At 36.1% G+C, this 19,362-nt stretch overlaps 1 protein-coding gene and 1 pseudogene across 1 annotated transcript; both read right to left on the minus strand.

The window, feature by feature from the left end:
* LOC109058551 overlaps positions 1-3,531 on the minus strand; it is a 129,958-nt pseudogene extending 126,427 nt beyond the window's left edge.
* A 10,130-nt stretch (positions 3,532-13,661) lies between these two features.
* On the minus strand, positions 13,662-14,245 carry LOC109049940 (mitochondrial glutamate carrier 1-like). Its single transcript, XM_042727267.1, has 2 exons — positions 14,041-14,245; positions 13,662-13,934 (listed from the first exon to the last, which is right to left on the minus strand). Exons 1-2 carry the CDS (start codon positions 14,211-14,213, stop codon positions 13,757-13,759), a joined length of 351 nt encoding a protein of 116 aa, XP_042583201.1. The 5' UTR covers positions 14,214-14,245; the 3' UTR covers positions 13,662-13,756.
* Between the last annotated feature and the right edge of the window lie 5,117 nt (positions 14,246-19,362).

Below are 19,362 nucleotides of genomic sequence, written 5' to 3' on the forward strand. Positions count from 1 at the left end.
GGTGTGGATTACTTGTGGATTATTGTGATGTTTTAATCAACTGTTTGGACTCTCACTCTGACGGCACCCATTCACTGCAGAGGATACATTGGTGAGCAAGTCATGTAATGCTAAATTTCATAAATTTTTGGTTGAACTATTCCTTTAAATCTGTCATTATTGTCATAAGACTACCAGTCCAGTTCACCTAGTCAGTGTTTTTAAAGCCAAATATCAGCATTTCTCGCTTTAGATGTGACTATTTTCTCTTTTAAAAGGATTAGAGTCCATGTCTGTGTTTTGAAGAACAAAAAAAAAAAAAAAAACACTGAGAAATGCTTCTCTGCTCAGCTGACTGGGCTAAGCATTTCCTCAACTGGATATTCCCAAATCCGTGCTTACAAAATGTGCTTTTGTCTAGTACAGCATAAAATCTCTGGCAATACGTTCAGCTTGAGATTCCCAGCTGAATTCACATTAAGACGAACTAAAGCTGATTACATCCACAACGCTAATACAACTTCTCATACAAATTTGCATGCCTTACAAAAAATTACCACGGTAGTGCAAATTGTTACTACACTTATTTTTACTATGATGTGGAAACGTGATATTATCCACCAAAAAAAATTTAAATTAATCAATTAATTATTTAATTAACAGAATGCAAACAGCTACTCAAAAAAAAACATTTTAAATTATAAATTACAATTTGCAACGTCATTCTAGGTTCAGGTTGTATGTTCCTGATTAGTGCCTCTTGCTTAAAAGACACAAAGTTGCATGTCAAGACAAAAAACACTGCTGCTGTTACAGGCAAACAGGCTTGACTTTAAAATGTCCATTTGAATGCCTAGTGGTCTAAAGATCTCTTGACTCAATTATGGTGAAGACTGAAGAATTTGCATGTGGATTTTATTTTTATTATTGAAATCACATCTGTCAGCTTTACAGTATTATTCAGTACAGCTCTTAAGCTTGTGTTGAAACCCAGTGTCCATTATAATGGAAAAATCCTGTGTAAGACGCGTAACTCTAATATTACAGGACTTCACCTCACATTAAACCTGTCAAACTATTATTTATGTGGCTCTTAAATGTAAATATAACATTTATTATACTACACTTATGCCATATGTTTCTGAATTGTGCCACAGTTTCAAATGAATATTTGTGACATTGCATCCACTGATTCCATTTGATTATCCTTCAGGATCTGGGTGGTACAAAATGGCAAAATTCATAAAAATTGGACACGGGGTCACCGAAAGAACCATGTCAAATGTATGATTCGTTTCGTATGCAGCCCATTTGAACAATTCATTGAAAAGAATTGACTCAAAACAGTGATTCATTCACAAATCAAGCATCGCTAGCTTTGATTCTAAGCAGCCATCAGAAAATAGACACTCACAACATGATTAATAAAATACTGTCTAGAATAATGTTTCTTAGGTACATATACAGTAAATGCTCTCATCAGACAAGAAATAATTCAGTAAAATTTGATGAAATCGGCTTGGTAAATGAGTTGACCAGCAATGACCACAGGAGCCATGAACTGTGGGAACAACGACTGAAGAAAGAATCTATGGTGTTGATGTGGAAACAACAGTTACTATGGTAAGAAAAACCAAGGCTACAGTTTTCAATGCAGAAACCATTTCTCACAGTAAGTTTAAGTCAACTGCTGTATAGCCACATATCTTGTAGTATCAGCTTTTTTTCCCCATGGGCTTCATACTGTATATGTTCAGAAGGCTTTTCAGCAAAATTAAACAGTTAAACAGCAAAAAATGCAAAGGGTAGTACACAAAATTCCAAAACAAGTGGCCAACAGAAATATAATTTTTCCTCATATTCCATCACAAAGAGCTAATAACTTCACTATGATCTACATTACACAGTCATTGCCGGTCAACCCATTTTTGACATTTATTTCTTGTCTGATGAGAGCGATTACTGTATATTGTACCTAAGAAAAATTATTCTAGACAGTGATTTCATGTTGTGAGTGTCATATTTTCTTTTGGCTGTTTAGAATCAAAGCTAGTGATGCATGGTTTGTGAATGAACCACTGTTTTGAGTGGATTATTTTCAATTAATGTACAAATACGTTGACCTTCACAACATCTCTACATGTTTACTGGTAGAACAATATGTGCCTTACTCAAACTTTTTACAAGCTTTAAATATCCTGGAAGATACAGGCATTTGGGAGTCAGAAGGAAGATACAGAAAATAAAATAGCTATATGAAGAAAATATTTCAATTTACGCTGACCCTGTAAATCTTGCAGCATACATTATTTTCATGGGAGATTAAAAACTATTAAACTGTAAATAGCAATGAATATTTAGCATACAGCACTGATGTGTACTGCTATTGTAAAGAAATTCCCAAGGGTACTCAAGACGAATTAGCCTTCCGGGTTGGTCTACAAATTGACGTCATTTAGCCATAAATTAAGGTATTTTACTCCTGACATTCAAGGGTTAAAGTAAAGGCTTTTATTTAATTTTTTCCCCCACTGGCACCTCGCATCAGAAATTACTGCTTAATTATTAATTGACGTCTTGCAAAACACGACTGTTTTTCTGCCAGTGTTTGGGCTTGCAAATAAACCAAATGACAGGACTCTGTCCGTGCACACACATCTCAACTGACCATCGTAATTTTACCAACTGACAAATCTCGTGGCGCGCAACAGGAGGGGGCAGAGGCCAACGCATGTCCGTTTCCCTTCGTCCTCATAATGACACATCCTCACTTCTCTCACTATTGCATATGAAAAGTGTGCTTTTGATACATTTGTGTCAGATGCAATCGATAAGACGAACAATAAACGCACGCGCAGACACCCTATCATGACTATGTGATGAGAGATGGTGACCTTGCGCGTGCATAGATGACAGCTCCCTCAAAGGCACCGGGGTAAATGCATTTACCTTCGCGGTACAACGACAACACAACAGGTGCTGTGAATGTGTGAAAACGCGAACGAACGCTTATAGAGAAACCTGGCTGCACCTGTTTGCTCGTTTGGCGAGTGACTGTTTGCAGTTGAAGACAAATTGAAGCCAAATCCAATCGAAATGACACGGTACTGACCCATACGAGAGCGCTACCGGGTGCCGCCACAACGTCTGCCGTTCAAGGGCGGGCGCTCTCGCTGAAAACAAACGAGAGGAATCCACCAAAGTACCTCACCTTTTCCGTCCTCGTCCTCCCGATTCAGGTGCATGGCTGTTCGCCTTTGGCACGCCAACAAACGCTTGTTTCTTCTTTCCTCAAGTCCCCTCGAAGAAAAAGTCGAATCCAAAATGCGCTCTCGAGCTTCCAATGGGCGAGTGACCATGGAGCACCGCTCCCTGCTTATTTCTTTCTTTCACTCACTTGGCTTTTCTTTCCCAGTCCCCTCATTCGGCTGATGTCGGGAGATGGCAGTGAGAGGGTTTGAAGGGAGGGATGAGGGCGAGGAGTGGTGAGTGGTGTGTCCGTGTCACCGCCAGCTGATGGCACATCTCAGTTTATGTGGGTGAAGTCGCGTAAAACGGGACGCGTTTTGGTCAGTCACCGAGAGCGCGGTTGAAACAGCTCTGCAGGCTGCAGCTCTTGGGTTTATTTTAGCATTATATCTTGAAAATGTCACAAAAGCAACTATTTAAGCCCGAGCCATTTAAATGTCAAATGTCACTGGGGATAAGATAAAACGAGCCAGTGAATCTGGACCGCAAAATCATAATTGTAAGTTAAAAAAAAAAAAATCATAAAGTTAAGTAAATGCATTTTTTTTTAATATGGCATCAAAATAAATGTTAAAATGTTTCTGTATGTTCATATATTTGGATACTGTATTCATGCAATATAAAGACCTCATGTGCAATCTTAAATTTTCAAGAAAATCGTCAAAAAAATAATGTATAAATTCATTAAGTGTTGCAATTTAGACAGCAAATAAACGTTTTACCATGCAGGATCTGTAAAGTCATTAGCCCTGCCCACTTTAGCAAACTCCAATTCAAACCAATCAGATCAATTGATACATGTCAAGCATTATGATTGCATCAATTCCGGTTCGAGTCAGTGTGTATGCTTCCTTAAATTGAGCTGTTTTACTCAAGATACCTTCAAAGGAGATACCGGAGAGTATCATAACTGATGTTCATCACAGGCCCTACTGTATAAAGATTGATTTTAGTTAAAAACTAAAAGTTTTTATTTGTTTCTTCTCACTAACATTTTGATATAAAAATGTACAATTAAGACTAGCTAGGTTAGCTGATTACCTTTAAAATCCATAGATAATGTCATGAGTTCATATTGCTGTTAATAATTTCTCTGACAAGTGGATGCCTGTTTTCCAGTTTGGTCAGGTGACATTCGGCCTACTGTTTCCCAATGAGAAATGTTTCCAAAAGTTTCCGATAATACACTACATTGATGACGTATTTTTGTAGGTCAAACCAGAAGTTTGCATCACCCTGGTTCCCTCGACAAAAACAGGATTTTTCCACTGGCTTTTGGATTATTGAAGGAAATAAGCTCGGTGACTGATAAATGTTTATGATTCTTGAATGTTTTGTTCACCAGGATAATCTTCACTAATTAACACAGCATTTCTGGAATTTGAAGATTGAATACAAACAGATGCAAAAAGCTATAAACAAACTACACCAGAGATGCATATGACTTCAATGTCACCACCATTAAGCTTCTGACAACTCATTCAGTCTTTATAACAAAAAAAAAAAACAACATCAACAAAAAATCTTCCCTGAAATTATTAGTTAGAATAGTTTGCTAAGTGCTAACTCGTTTCTGGGCCTAAAAAATACATAATTCCTGCAGCAGTCCAAGAACTCCAGTCTTTACATCACCCTTTGAACATTTTTGTCTGTGTTTTGTCTTTTGCACTTGCTTGTTTTCTCGTAATCTCTCATTTGCTGCATGTGTGTTGCCTCTATTCTGAACATATCTGAGGAAACTGATGAAGACCTCTTCTTGGCTTTAGTTGGTGGTGTGTGTTCATGTGAAATGCAAGTGTGTTGTAAGAATACATTCCTGGTCATATATGTTGTACATATATCTTTGACCCGTATATTCTCTGAACTGTGACTTGACATTTATGCATTTGGCAGATGCTTTTATCCAAAGTGGCTTACTTTGTATAGTTCCCTCAGAATCAGGCCCATTACCCTGATGCTGCCAGGCTTAAATTTGTTAGCTATGTTGTATTTTCCAATCTGTCTGCCAGGTCAGTCGCTGTTTTGTCTTCATTCCTGATGTATCTCTCTTTTTATATTTCAAGCTTGCAGTTGAACCATATTTATGCTGCTTTTAAGGGGGTTTTATAAAAATTGTTCATGCATAGTTGTAGCCTTGATCTAAGACACTTGGACTCTTTTTATATTTGTCAATTTTATCACACTTTAAGGAGTAGCTCACCCAAAAATGAAAATTTGTTGAAAACATCTGAGCCTCAGGCCACCCAAGATGTAGACGAGTCTGTTTCTTCAGAACAACAGATTTGGAGAAATTTAGCATTACACCTGCTCACCAATGGATCCTCTGCAGTGAATGGGTGCCGTCAGAATGATGGATTTGTTTCTTACAAACACACAGATTTTTTCACCTCACAAGACATTTATTGATGGACTGGAGTGGTGTGGATTACCTGTAGATTATTATGATGTTTTTATCAACTTTTTGGTCTCTCATTCTGATGGCACCCATTCACTGCAGAGGATCCATTGGTGAGCAAGTTCATTAAATATTTGCATTTATTAATATAAATCAGAATTTAATCATTTAACCATATGCAAACAGATTTGATTTTATCTGCATTTTGTAGTGACTTTAAATGCAGTTTGTAGTGGTTTGACAGTATAGCAGCAGTTTTATGATGCCAATATTAAGTGACATTTCAAACTTTACCTATAGGAGCTTATCAATTTGGTCTTCACTGCATGTAATTAGCCAGTGTCTTGCCATTCCTGCTGATTTTCACAAGCAGTTTAGCATCTCCACTTGATGTTGGATGATTGACAGCTGCTTGTACTAATTATACCTTCTGATGTGCTGATGACAGCATTACTTGCACCCCCACAGAGTTCCATCATACGCAGTGTGTCCTCTAAACATGCAGAAATGTCTGCTTTTATGAAGTCAGACTCATCTGGGTCACACTTCATTGTGTGTCTCCGGAGAAAATCTGTTTTCCCAGCTGGTAGAACAGCACAACAATCCAATTGACTCTCAGCTCACGGCTGCGGGTTCAGATCCTCCAATGAAACCTAGTGATACTGACGCCCCCTAGAGGATCTTCACTAAAGTTGCATTAGAATTCTAATGGAGAGGAAACCGCAACCTGTCAAGCAGCTGCTATGCTGCAGAGTCAGTCTGAGTGTTTTTGTATGAAGGTAATGCCTAAAGAAATGTTTCAGACTGTCTTCCACAACAGCATAACATTGTGTCTAATGGTCTAGAGTCTAGACAAAAAGCAAGTAAGATTTAGACATACCAAGCCACATATTTAATGTTTACAATGATTATTTTTGCAGTAAAAATGGAATCATGCCTCAAAAAATTTAAAAAGTGCATTATGCAGGGTGTGAATCAGTGTTATTTTTGTTAGATACTAGTAGGGTTGTAATTTTATTTTTATTTTTTTTACATTTTTTATTACATATGTTCGTTATTTTTTGTTGTTGTTGTTGTTGTTTTGTTTATTTATTTTTGTTTTGAAACGTCTATATAGTTTTTTTTCTATTAATTTCATGCCTTAAAAAAATATTTATGATGGGTGTGAATCGATTATTATACTATCAATGAGGTTCTATTACAGTTTTTATTAATATTTTATTAAAATATTTTAGCATTTATATTTTTCATAGTCATTTTCAATTTTGAAATTTTAGTATTGTTTTTGCATTATGCCTGTCTTTTATTAATTGTTTGCCTTAAATTTATGCAAGGTGTGAATCTGTATTTTAGTATACTTTTTATTAATATTTTGAAATAGTGTTTTTGTTTTATTTTTAATTGTAATCTTTTTTTGTGTTTTTGTAATTTTTAAGAGTTTTTAAATACTTTTTTTTTACTAATTTTACTAATTTCATGCTTAAAAAATTAAAAACGGTGTAATATTGTCATGTTTTTGTCATTTTTATAATTATTTTAAATATTTAGATATAATTTATATTACTTTTATTTTGACTTATTTTTGTACATCAAGTTAAACTAAATGCAAATTAGAAATGTTGCCTTGGCATCTAGCTGATATTAAAAAATATAAATTTAATTTCAGTGAATTTCAAATTAAATTACAATTACATTTTTTTGAAGACCGTTTGCATTCTGTAAGATGTACCTCAACAGACTGCACTCCTAAAATGATGTAAAAATCCTTCAAAACCCAGCAAAAAAATCATTTTATAATTAGTACATTTATTGAATAAATTAATTTAATTCTTTCAACCAGTGCATCATCAGATGCCATTTCTGTTCTTTCTATCAGCTGCCAAACTGTATGCACAGGATAGTGGGAGATCACAGATGCAGCGATGCTGCTTTGAAAAACCTGCCAGTGAAGGCAGAATGTCTTAGTAGACAGAATGTTACCCAAACACTGGACTCAGACGTGCCTCACAGCACTCCTACCTGGGAAGGCAGCATTTTTCTGTGTCCTTGTGAATAATGCATTTATCCCCCTACCCAAGTAAAAGCATATGCATTTCAACTGCAACCTGAAAACCACCATGAGTTTGGTATTATTTCATAGAGATTAGGTAGAGTAAACTCTACAGCATTCTACTACTTCATGTATTTCCAAGGACAGAAAGTTGCTTGATTAATGTGATCTTCTGACTTTGGCTGCAAAGTATTGTTTATGCATAAAGAATCTTGAAAAGGGAAAACAGACTGAGGGCATCGAGCATCAGTCGGCCGTTCATTGTGTGTGTATCTGCTGAGGGCTTAACCTTGACTTAGAGTAGCCAGACACCTAAGTGAGAGATAGGACCTGATATGATGGCTTCTTGTCATTGCCGCTGGCTCACTGATATCACACGATCACTCCTACATCAGTCTGTCTGTCTCTCTCTCTCTCTCTCTCTCTCTCTCTCTCTCTCTCTCTCTCTCTCTCTCTCTCTCACACACACACACACACACACACACACACACACACACACACACACACACACACACACACACACACACACACAAACACACACACACACACACACACACACACATGCAAATTCATAAACAAAAACACTCTGCCCGGTTTAGCATTTATCAACTCAGGCCTTCTCAACCCACTTGACTCCAAATTTCTTTTGTAAAACCCATTGAGTTAAATTCTTGTCAACATCCTTGACATTTACCAATCCTCACATCACCTGTTAGACTTTAGCATAACAAATTCTCTGAATAAATCAGATTTTATCCACACAGGCCTTGTTCCAAAACCTAGTGAGCTGCATAAATAAATGTAAATTTCATTGCAGAAATTGTCTTTACAATCTTTTTATGAATGAAACAGTTTGATATCATACAGTATGTATTCTCAGAAAAAAGGTACAAAAACTGTCACAGGGATGGCAAAAATATGTTGTGTGTAAACGTTCCCTTAGAAGGCTGCTTGCTGTTAGCAAGGCAGCTCACTAGGTTTTGAAACAGAGCTCCTATCTCACTCCCTTTGAGGTAAATATTCATTAAGCAGCCTCGCTGGTTGCTTCTGAGCTCAAGTCAACAAGCGTGCCTTTCATCTCACAGTGTTTTCATGGGTAATCAAGCACAAGAGTCTGGCTAATTTTACAGCCTTGATCTCCCAGTTCACCTTGCACACACAGCGCATGCGGTACATCATACAGTTAAACAACTGCACATTGTTGCCATCATGTTGCTTTTACAGGTTCAGATGGAACTCTGTATTAGAATAACTGGGCAATGTAAATTATTCTATAGTGAACTGTGGATTAGTTTTCTGACAGAGCTCTGTGGGATTAAAAAAAATGGTTAAAGCCCTAATAGGATCCTATAATGTGATGTCATGCGAAACGTTTCACATTGCAAGTGAAACTTGATTTTTACATTTTCTAGAAAATTTGACTGGTGTTTGCCGCCACCACCATGATGCTGATTGCTGACCTCATATCTTGATGCTACTCTGGTCCCTTGAATGGTTAAAGTGAATTCATGCATTCTTTCACTTGTTTTAGTGCCTGCCAGGTGAAATTCTACTGCAAGTCTGAATGGTTGGAAAAATAATGACACACATCTCCTAACTAAGTTGGTTGGTTCCAGGAGCATCGCTAGTGGGGGGAAAAGGTGAAGGAGTGCATAGAAAATTCAGTACACAGGGCCCAGAACTCCTAGCGGCACCACTAGATGGTTCCCTTATAATAAATATATATATATGGATTTCGCATGCATGGATTGCTATTGGAAAGACTGGATTTCGCATGCATGGATTGCTATTGGAATAGCTGGATTTGCACACATGGATTCCTATTGGAATGACTGGATTTCACATGCATGGATTCCTATTGGAATGACTGGATTTTGCCTGTGAAACTTCATAACGTAACGGTAAATGAGACTGCACTTACAAGTTCTGCTTTTAAAAAATGCATCTCTCATATGAACCCCTTTGTGAAGATTTAATCCCCAATGGTCCCAGCTCCTCTATTGCATCTCGGTTATAAAGGGACTTCACTGGCTGCACATAAAAAGATCTGGCTTCATTATGAGCAGAAATCAGAGGAGAATGTAGACGGTAGACAGATATTCCCCAAGGCACAGGCAAAGACACGAGTGCAGTTATTAGAGCTGTCCATGCATTGCATGTATACTCCACTACTCTGTGTGTTCTTCCTGCGAATTCGCAATCAGTGCCTCAAGCTCGGCCATTTCAGGACTATGATATCAAGATGAAACGGATCTCCCAGAATAAGTTTGTGCTGCCGCCACTTCTGTCTTATGCTATGAGACTAAATATATTCCCAGCGCACAAAACATACAAAAATCAATAATAACAGCGGCCACCGGGGAGATGGAAAAATTTTCCGAGATGAGGCCAGAGAGGTATGATTAGAACAGAGAGGAGATGGCAGAGATTAGAATGAAATAGAGAGATGGCCACTACAGTGCACAGATGAAAATAGCAACCGGTGGAGAGTTCAAAACGTCTCTTCGGACAGTACGATGTGAAAGCTATTAAAAGCCTGCCATGGAAGGGAGCTCTGTGGTCCGAATACTAAATGTGATCTAAAGCCCCTGCAGATACAATCACATACCCAGCAATCAATGCATTTTTCCTGCCACCTTGATTTGCTTGAGTGGTTAGCAGCATGTCTGCTCACAATCCCTTCTGTTCGCACGTAGTACTTGTGCTGGCAAGGCAGAATTGTATTAACATTCCTCACACTGAAAATGATTTTCTGACTTTCTGTGTTTTTCTCTTGTTTTAAATCAAGACATCTTTACCTGAGAGGCAAACTCACATAAGAAGTCTTGTTTACTGAAAAATTAAGAGAGTTTATTCTTAAAACAATAACAAATATCTGTCAATGGGGTTAGAAAAAGAGAAACTTGATCCAAAGGGAAAATAAGATAATTTTTTGGACCTCGTTGTCAGACATTTATGTGTAGTTTTAAGCGTAAATTGGCTTAATTTTGATACACTGTTCAGAAAAATTAGACTGGATATCTTAAGTAATTTTGCTTCACAATTAAATATGTCTTGATATGATAAAGTTTTGATATTTGGACTGGAAAACAGGATGAAAATACTGAGTAAGAAATTGATTTTTGCAGTGCAGATATTCTGCTCAGGGTTTGTTCTAAACCTCTAACCTTAAGCAGCAAGTTCTGCAGTTAACTCAGTCTGTAAAATACAGACAAATAAAGAGTCTTCACTGTACATAGCTTACATAAATCACAAAGGATTATGTTTTAATGCACAGACACAAGCTCAAAGAAAACGTCTCTTCTGGTTCTGATAAGACCAAGGTAAATACAATTCAATAAAATGCTGCACTGAGGAAACCAGCGGTGCTTGATTTCAATAAGCTCATTTGGCAGAACATTTGAACGTAAATTGCTTAATTTTTTCATAAATTACTCCTTCTGAATATATCTTTCAATAATCTGCAATACCGAAATATTCAAAGTAGCTTAAGATACACGATCTTTTTTAAAAGATGGGTGACAGTAAGGTTTTTTCATGTGTCATGGTCACAGAGGATCCATTTATTTGATCACAAATATACAGTATTATTGTAAAATATTATTACAATTTAAAATAATTGTTTCTATGTGAATATATTTTAAAAAGTAATTTATTCCTGTGATGAATTGCTGAATTTTCAGCATCATTACTCCTTCATTGTAACATGATTCTTCAGAAATCATTCTTATTTGCTGCTCAAGAAACATTTCTGATTATTATCAGTGTTTTATTATTAACAATTTTGCTGCTTAATATTTTTGTGGAAACTGTGATATATATTTGTTCAGGATTCTCTGATGAATAGAAAGTCCAAAAGCAATTATTTGAAATATAAATCTTTTGTAACATTACACATGTCTTTACTGTGATGATCAATTCAATGCATCCTTGCTCAAAAAAAATCTGGATCTTCTAACACAAGGAAACATTGGCTCTGCTCCAAAACCCAGTGCTCACTAGCTTTTGGAACAGAGCTATCGCCATCCTGTACTGATAGATGATGCTGATGATGAAAACCGGTCCTCAAAGCTGATCTGAAACTTCTGCAGTCCAAATACAAGCCACTGTTCCAAGATTAGCGCATTCTACAGTATAGATTCAATACAGATTCAGTGTTTTTATCCAGGCAGGAGACTGAGAACAAATTCCCCAACTCCCAGGAAGTAAAGCACCTGTGCAATGCCGAACAGCGGCGCAATGACCAGTGCGCGACAGTACGAGCCCTTCAGGAACGCAGAGGGGCCCTCGTAACAGAGAATCTTACTGATGGTGAGATGTTCAGAGGACAAAAATAAGAAACAACCTTATGGAAATACTTTGATAAATGAGTATACAAGAATAATTTTACGTGATGCAATCTTTCACTCCACTGTAAGTGTCCTTATGACATCCATGGGCCAGAGACTGAAGCCTGGTCTTTACACACATACAAACCATTAGTCTGCATTCACAAAATACTGTCCCCCCTTAATCATGCTGATGGTGCTTTAATAATACTAATTGCTGATTTTATTATGGTTCTTTTGGGTAACTACTACTATTAATACCACACTTGCCAATTTAGATGCTTAGGCTGCGGCTCTGTATAAAATTGTCACTGCTAAAATGCATTTGAGATGCAGTCACTTTCATTTTGGCTCACTGAAATAAGACTTAATTGCAACTGTTGTAAAAAAAATAAAATAAAAAATAATAATTTTGATGTCATACTAAAGTGTCACACACCATTACACACATAACTTGTCATTTGTAGGCAACTGACTCTTGTAGACAAAACATATTCAAATGTAATTGACTACTTATGAAATGTTTGGGTGATGATTAAATACAGGAGCAAACTGTGTCCCCTATGGATTTAATATGCAATTATTTTTAATTAAATAACTCAATAATATCACTCAATAATATTTGGCATGGTTGACAAACCTATTTGATGTGAAATTGTAAACATTTTATTATATATTTAATGTATAAAAATATAAATATGACAATATACATGTTTACATAATATTTGTATATATATAAAGAGAGAGAGAAATGTTTTTAAATTATTATTTATATAAACATGTATTTGTATAATTAATTATTTATATTATATTATTATATTTAAAACTAAAATATATATTTTATTTTTTACATAGTAAAATAATTCAGTCAAACATAAAAGTTATTTCACCTGATATTTTTGTGTTATGTATTTTTTATGCTTGCCATGTGTTGTTAGCCAAGAGAGCTATCACTACACTCTACTGAAATCAACTCAGATCTCCTGTGTGCTTCATGTCAGGAGTGTTATCTGTATAATGAATGGAGTTATTACGTATGTAGAGTGTCCCAAATCAGTCACTTATGAGGTTCCATTTCAGTTAAGATGCTGTAAGACATAGACAGCAAGGCAGCTAACTTTTTTTATGATTTGTGTGCATTATACCAAATCCTGGCTTTTGGCCCATTTCATTTTTCTGGTCAATGTGAATTTATATTTCTTGTTGTTATATACACTTAACACTATTCAAAAATACTGGGTCAGCAATTTTTTTTTTCTTTAAAGAAATAATACTTTTCTAATACTATTAATCAGCAAGGATGCATTAATTTAATCAAAAGTGAAAGTGAAGACATAATGTTTCAAAAATATATTTCAAATAAATGCTGTTCTTTTGAACTTTTTATTTTTCAAAGAAACTAGAAAAATGCATCAAATTAAGCAGCATAACAGTTTTCAACATTGAAAAATGTTTCTTGAGCAGCAAATCAGAATATTAGAACGATTTCTGAAGGGTCATGTGACACTGAAGACTGGAGTAATGATGCTGAAAATTCAGCTTTCCATCATAGGAATAAATTCAATTTTAATATATATTCAAATAAAAACACAGCTTTTTTAGATTGCAATAATATTTCACAATATCAATGTTTTAACTGATCTAAAAAATGCAGCCTTGGTCAAAATAAGACACTTAATAAATATATAAAAATATATATAAAAAACGTATTGCCCCAAACTTTTAAATGGAGTACACCTCATTAAATGCACCTATTCACACATCATAGGTCCTCTCACCGTCCACAGGGTTAACTGCAACAGCTGCTGCACAGCCTGCAAAACAGCCAGCAAGGAAGGAGATGTAAAACGGAGCTGAACCGTCAGCGTTCCCCCTGCCCAGGCTATTCAGGTCAGCAAACAGTGGGAAGTAGATGATGGAAAAGGGCACATCCCTGAGGAAGACAAAGGGGGAGAATACACCAGTGTGAGATAAAGGATGGAAATAAAGCACATTATGGATAAATGCGTCCCACAGTTCAAGTGACTCTGTTGGACTACCGTAATAGAGTGGCCCCCAGTCCCTTATAGAGACCACCGATGCCTTTGTCCTTCAGCAGATCTCTGGAGAGTTGGAGGGCTGTGGGAGACTTCAACTGAACAACATTCACTTTGCCTCTGTCTCCTCCAGCCTGCTGGCCAATGAGCTTCCTCTGAGCCTCTGTCAGAGACATGAAATATAGTCAGAATAGCATTTTACTCATATAATTTTATATACACTACTGTTCAAAAGTTTGATTTTTTTTATAGAAATGAATACTTTCATTCACATTAAATGTGCATCAAAGACTCAAAAGTGACCTTACAGACATTTATAATGTTACAAAAGTATTCTATTTCAAATAAATGCTGTTCTTTTGAACTTTCTATTTATCAAATAATTCTTAAATAAGCATGTTAGAATGATTTCTGAAGGATCATGTGACACTGAAGACTGGCGTTATGATGCTTTGCATCACAGGAATAAATTACATTTTAAAATATATTAAAATAGAAAACAGGTTTCTTTTAAAATTGCATTAATAATTCAGAATATTACAGTTTTTGCTGTGTTTTTAGCAAATAAATGCAGTCTCGGTGAGCATAAGAGACTTGAAATACAAGTATAAATTTTTATTTCCAAGAATAACTGGACGACACTTGCTAAATTAAACATGCAACACAAAATGGTCTTGTTACAACAATGTAGCATGATAGAAGTTTCAATTCTAACTAGTTTCAGTTTAGTTCTTGCTTTATGCATATGCCATGCTGCTTTTGTACACTGCATACAGCACTGAATGTATATGGTGCAGTATATGCAACATTTCATGTCCTCTGCTACACTGTTGTCACATGCCTACAATGCATGTTTAATTCAGCAAGCAGAGTCCTGTTATAATCCATGGTTCATGTTGTGGTCAAGGTCAAGATAAGTGCATTGCATTGTGGGATGCAACATTACAGTGTGCTCTGTTGTACATGCCACAATTTGCCAAATGGAGTTCATCATCCAATATTCCGTGCATGCAGACATTTTGTATATTGCACACAATAAACATATTGCATGCTGTAGAATAGTATGCATATATGATACTATGTGCCCCCATCATCAACAAGGCACTATAAGCAGACATGAGAAAGTTTTCTATCTTTCACCTATTCTGCTGGCATCCTGCAATTGGATCTTTAGCATCTCCATAGGAGTGGTTACAATCACCGGCCAAAACACAAAACCGCATACAGACAGAAGTTACCATTACCATTCAAGGCATTTCAGTTTAAAAGCAGATATGTTTTTTTTTTTTCATACAAATGTTTGTTATTTAAGCTGTAAAGGAATCTAAATTGTTCTTTTTGAAATTAGGTCAGTAAGATTTAATTAATAATAAAGAAATCAATTATTTTTCTGTCAGCAAGGATGCATTAAATTGATCAAAAGTGACAGTAAAGGCTTTTACTTGTTACAATAAATTAATATTTTAAATAAATGCTGTTTTTTGCTCTTTTATTCATTAAAAAAATAAAAAATTATTTAAAAAAAAATGTACCATGGTTTCCACAAAAATATTAGGCAGCACAACTGTTTTTAACATTGACAGCAATCAGAAATGTTTCTTGAGCAGCAAATCATCACATTAGAGTGATTTCTAAAGGATCATGTGACACCGAAGACTGGAGTAATGATACTGAAAATTCAGCTTTGCATAACAGGAATAAATTACATTTTAAAATATATTAACATAGAAAACACTTATTTTAAATTGTAATAATATTTCACAATATTACTGTTTTTACTGCATTTTTGATCAAAGACACTGAACAAAATTATAAACGCAACACTTTTGTTTTTGCACCCATTTTTCATGAGCTGAACTCAAAGATCTCAGACTTTTTCTATGTACACAAAAGGCCTATTTCTCTCAAATATTGTTCACAAATCTGTCTAAATCTGTGTTAGTGAGCACTTCTCCTTTGCCGAGATAATCCCTCCACCTCACAGGTGTGTCATATTAAGTAGCTGATTAGACAGCATGATTATTGCACAGGTGTGCCTTAGGCTGGCCACAATAAAAGGCCACTCTAAAATGTGCAGTTTTATCACACAGCACAATGCCACAGATGTCACAAGTTTTGAGGGAGCGTGCAATCGGCATGCTGACTGCAGGAATGTCCACCAGAGCTGTTGGCAGTGAATTGAATGTCCATTTCTCTACCATAAGCCATCTCCAAAGGCGTTTCAGAGAATTTGGCAGTACATCCAACCGGCCTCACAACCGCAGAACATGTTTAACCACACCAGCCCAGGACCTCCACATCCAGCATCTTCACCTCAAAGATCGTCTGAGACCAGCCAACCGGACAGTTGCTGAAACAATCGGTTTGCATACCCAAAGAATTTCTGCACAAACTGTCAGAAACCATCTCAGGGAAGCTCATCTGCATGCTCGTCATCCTCTTCGGGGTCTCAACTTGACTGCAGTTCGTCTCACCAGGTCACACCAGATACTGACTGGTTTTCGGAGTTTTGGTGTGCATAAGAAACTTCTTTCAAAGACAATAAAATCTTAAAGACCCAAACTTTTCTGATTATTATTTCTTATATTTCTATAGATCTGGAAAACACACATTTGAACATTTTGCCCAACATCTGATTGTTTTGCAATGCCAAATTTGCATTTTGGGTGCACCACATTCCTTCTTAGCAGTACTTAATCCAAAACATCACTTTAAGAAACTCATTACTTTCAGAAAAATAAGCTGTTTTGTGAGTGTGAGGAATGTAGGTCCTATGAGTGCAGCAGAGACACTAACTTGGCAGGTACCAGCACCGCAGCCAGCTAACATTTCTCTTACCAACGTCAACTGCTGTCTGGAAGAGAGCCAGAAAGACAAAAAGAGAGGAAGACAGCATTATTTTTAGACGATGATAAGCATGTTTCCTCTGTAAACAAGTAGCTTTGGGGTCTGACCCTCATCTTGTGATGACATCACACTCCCAAATGCACACACTCACACACTTATTTCAATAATTCATCGGTTAATTGCAGTCTACTGGACGCTGTTAATCAATAATTTAGCCATCTAGCTATTAGTCACCACAGAGATGCTCACCACAGCTCCAGGCATTCAAGGTGTACTGAGTTATACAGCAATATCTATCCATAATGCAGAAGCTTATGGGTGGCTTTTATCAGATAAGCTCTGTTTCCAAAGCTCTGTGAGCAAATCCAGTGGCTCTGTGGATTCATTCCCTTAAAAAAAAATAAGAAATGGATCTGAGACTTCATCCAACCTAAATTATGCCCAGAGCAAAAAAGGAATAAATTAAAAAAATTGAGCATTGCTCTTTCTAAATCAGTGCAACTGTTAAATAAGTTATGAGACCTTCATTACATCCCACTGCTGAGCAAATTCAGCACTAAATGAGCAAATGTATTCACTTTAATGAATATATATATATATATATATATATATATATATATATTTATATATATATATATATATATATATATATATATTTAAATAATAAAGGTTTATTCTGAAAGGTTGAACTTTGGTTGGACAAAAGGGTAATTCTATAAATGTTAGGTCATTGCAAGTTGTGTTTATAATTACAACTTCTGTTGGCCAAACCATGTATTTTCTATTGATGCGTTTTTTTTATTCTTTGTTGTTCATTAAATTGTTCATTAAATGAGAAGTCCTTTAAATAACCTATAACACATTTTAAATACAATTATGTTGTGGAAGAAGGATGTTTTACTTTAGATAGTATTGCAAATGAAAGAATTCTTCTCAAATTGTAAACTACCTTTAGAAATGATCTGGAGTATAATGTATGCCAACTGAATTTGTGTAAATAATTAGGGGCGTCGGACAGGGGGTAATAGTGGAACAGAGTTACAGGGGCCCAACAGAACGTGAACCCGTCATTAGAAATTCTGGGCCCTGTGCATTGAATTTGTCCTTTGCTGTTACAATGTATGCAAAGTATGTACGCAGATACACTGTTTACCTTCAGATCAAAGTGTAAACAACGTATCCGCGCACATACGTTGCATACGTTGTTTACGTCTGTGATACTCTCCAAAATGGTGCTAGGGTGACACGGAGTAGACGAATTGTTGAATAAAGTCGTTATTTTTGTTTTCTTTGCACACAAAAAGTATTTTCGTAGCTTCGTAAAATTTATGACACATAGATTATTTTAACAATGTCCTTACTACCTTTCTGGACCTTGATCGTGTAAGGATCCTTGCTGTCAGAGGGTCAGAGAGCTCACGGAATTCAAATTCAATTAAAAAATATCTTATTTTGTGTTTTGAAGATGAATAAAGGTCTTACAGGTTTGGAACAACATGAGAGTGAGTAATTACCAAATGTTCATTTTCGGGTGAACTACCCCTTTAAATGACTCATGCACATGCAATGTCTCTCAATTTCTTAAACAGTTCCAAATTCAATTGTAAGTATTTAAGTACGAGAATCAAAATGAAGCTCTGTTTGTCATTTCCCCCATACACTTATGTAAGAAGTTGAGAGTGTTTTTATTCTCACCCATCCTTGGAGAGCTGGTGTCTGAAGAAATCATTGGCAGCCAGTTTGATGGCCTTTTCTGGAGTTACCAGAGTCAGATTAACTGCAGCTCCTAGAAATGAAAGTGTGAAGGAGGGATATTAAGAAGAAAGGAGGATAGATAATAGAGTTTTTCCAAGCATGAACAATTCCATATGGTCTATACAGATTGTGAAACAGTACATCACCTCTGTACATCCCACAGAATCCTTCTGATGGTTTTTATCAGACAATCAGACCTGTGAATGAACCACCCATATATACATGAACACAAGCACAAGCACAGGCATTCATTTGCTCAGACAATTAAAAGGAGCAGGAAACATACATGCTAGTGTAGATGCGAGATCTGCTTTGCTGGTTTTGGAGGTGGGTTTAACACCAATTAACCCGGCAATGCCTCCATTGATGAGTTTAGCTGGCAGACTAAAACAACATTACAGATTAATCTAGTGTGCAAAAGAAACCATGCCATCACAAAAGAGAAGTTCATTTTATTTGTAAAAGCCCTGTTTTCACAATCTACATATATAATAAGTTATCTTCTATAAAATAAACCAATTAAAACAGCTGCACTGACACTGCATGCTGAAACATCTAAATGAACTGGTTTAACCATGTGAGCCTGACATATGAAATAATAGTCAGGATTTTTCTAAAGTTTATTAACCCTTTACAAATTCTAAGAAAAAAAATGTTTGCATAGGTGTTTTTGTAGCAGATTTGATTCACTGAGCTTTTATAATAATTAAAAATATGGAGGAA

Source organism: Cyprinus carpio, chromosome B7 (genome assembly GCF_018340385.1).
Source record: "Cyprinus carpio isolate SPL01 chromosome B7, ASM1834038v1, whole genome shotgun sequence".
Lineage (NCBI taxonomy): Eukaryota > Metazoa > Chordata > Actinopteri > Cypriniformes > Cyprinidae > Cyprinus > Cyprinus carpio.

What these genes read in the sequence shown, in the direction of transcription:
- LOC109049940 (XM_042727267.1), bottom strand. Translation starts at nt 14,213, where the DNA reads ATGTCTCTGACAGAGGCTCAGAGGAAGCTCATTGGCCAGCAGGCTGGA. An exon ending in CTGGGGGCCACTCTATTACG is followed by an intron (nt 13,935 to 14,040) that starts GTAGTCCAACAG and finishes TGTCTTCCTCAG; the next exon opens with GGATGTGCCCTTTTCCATCA.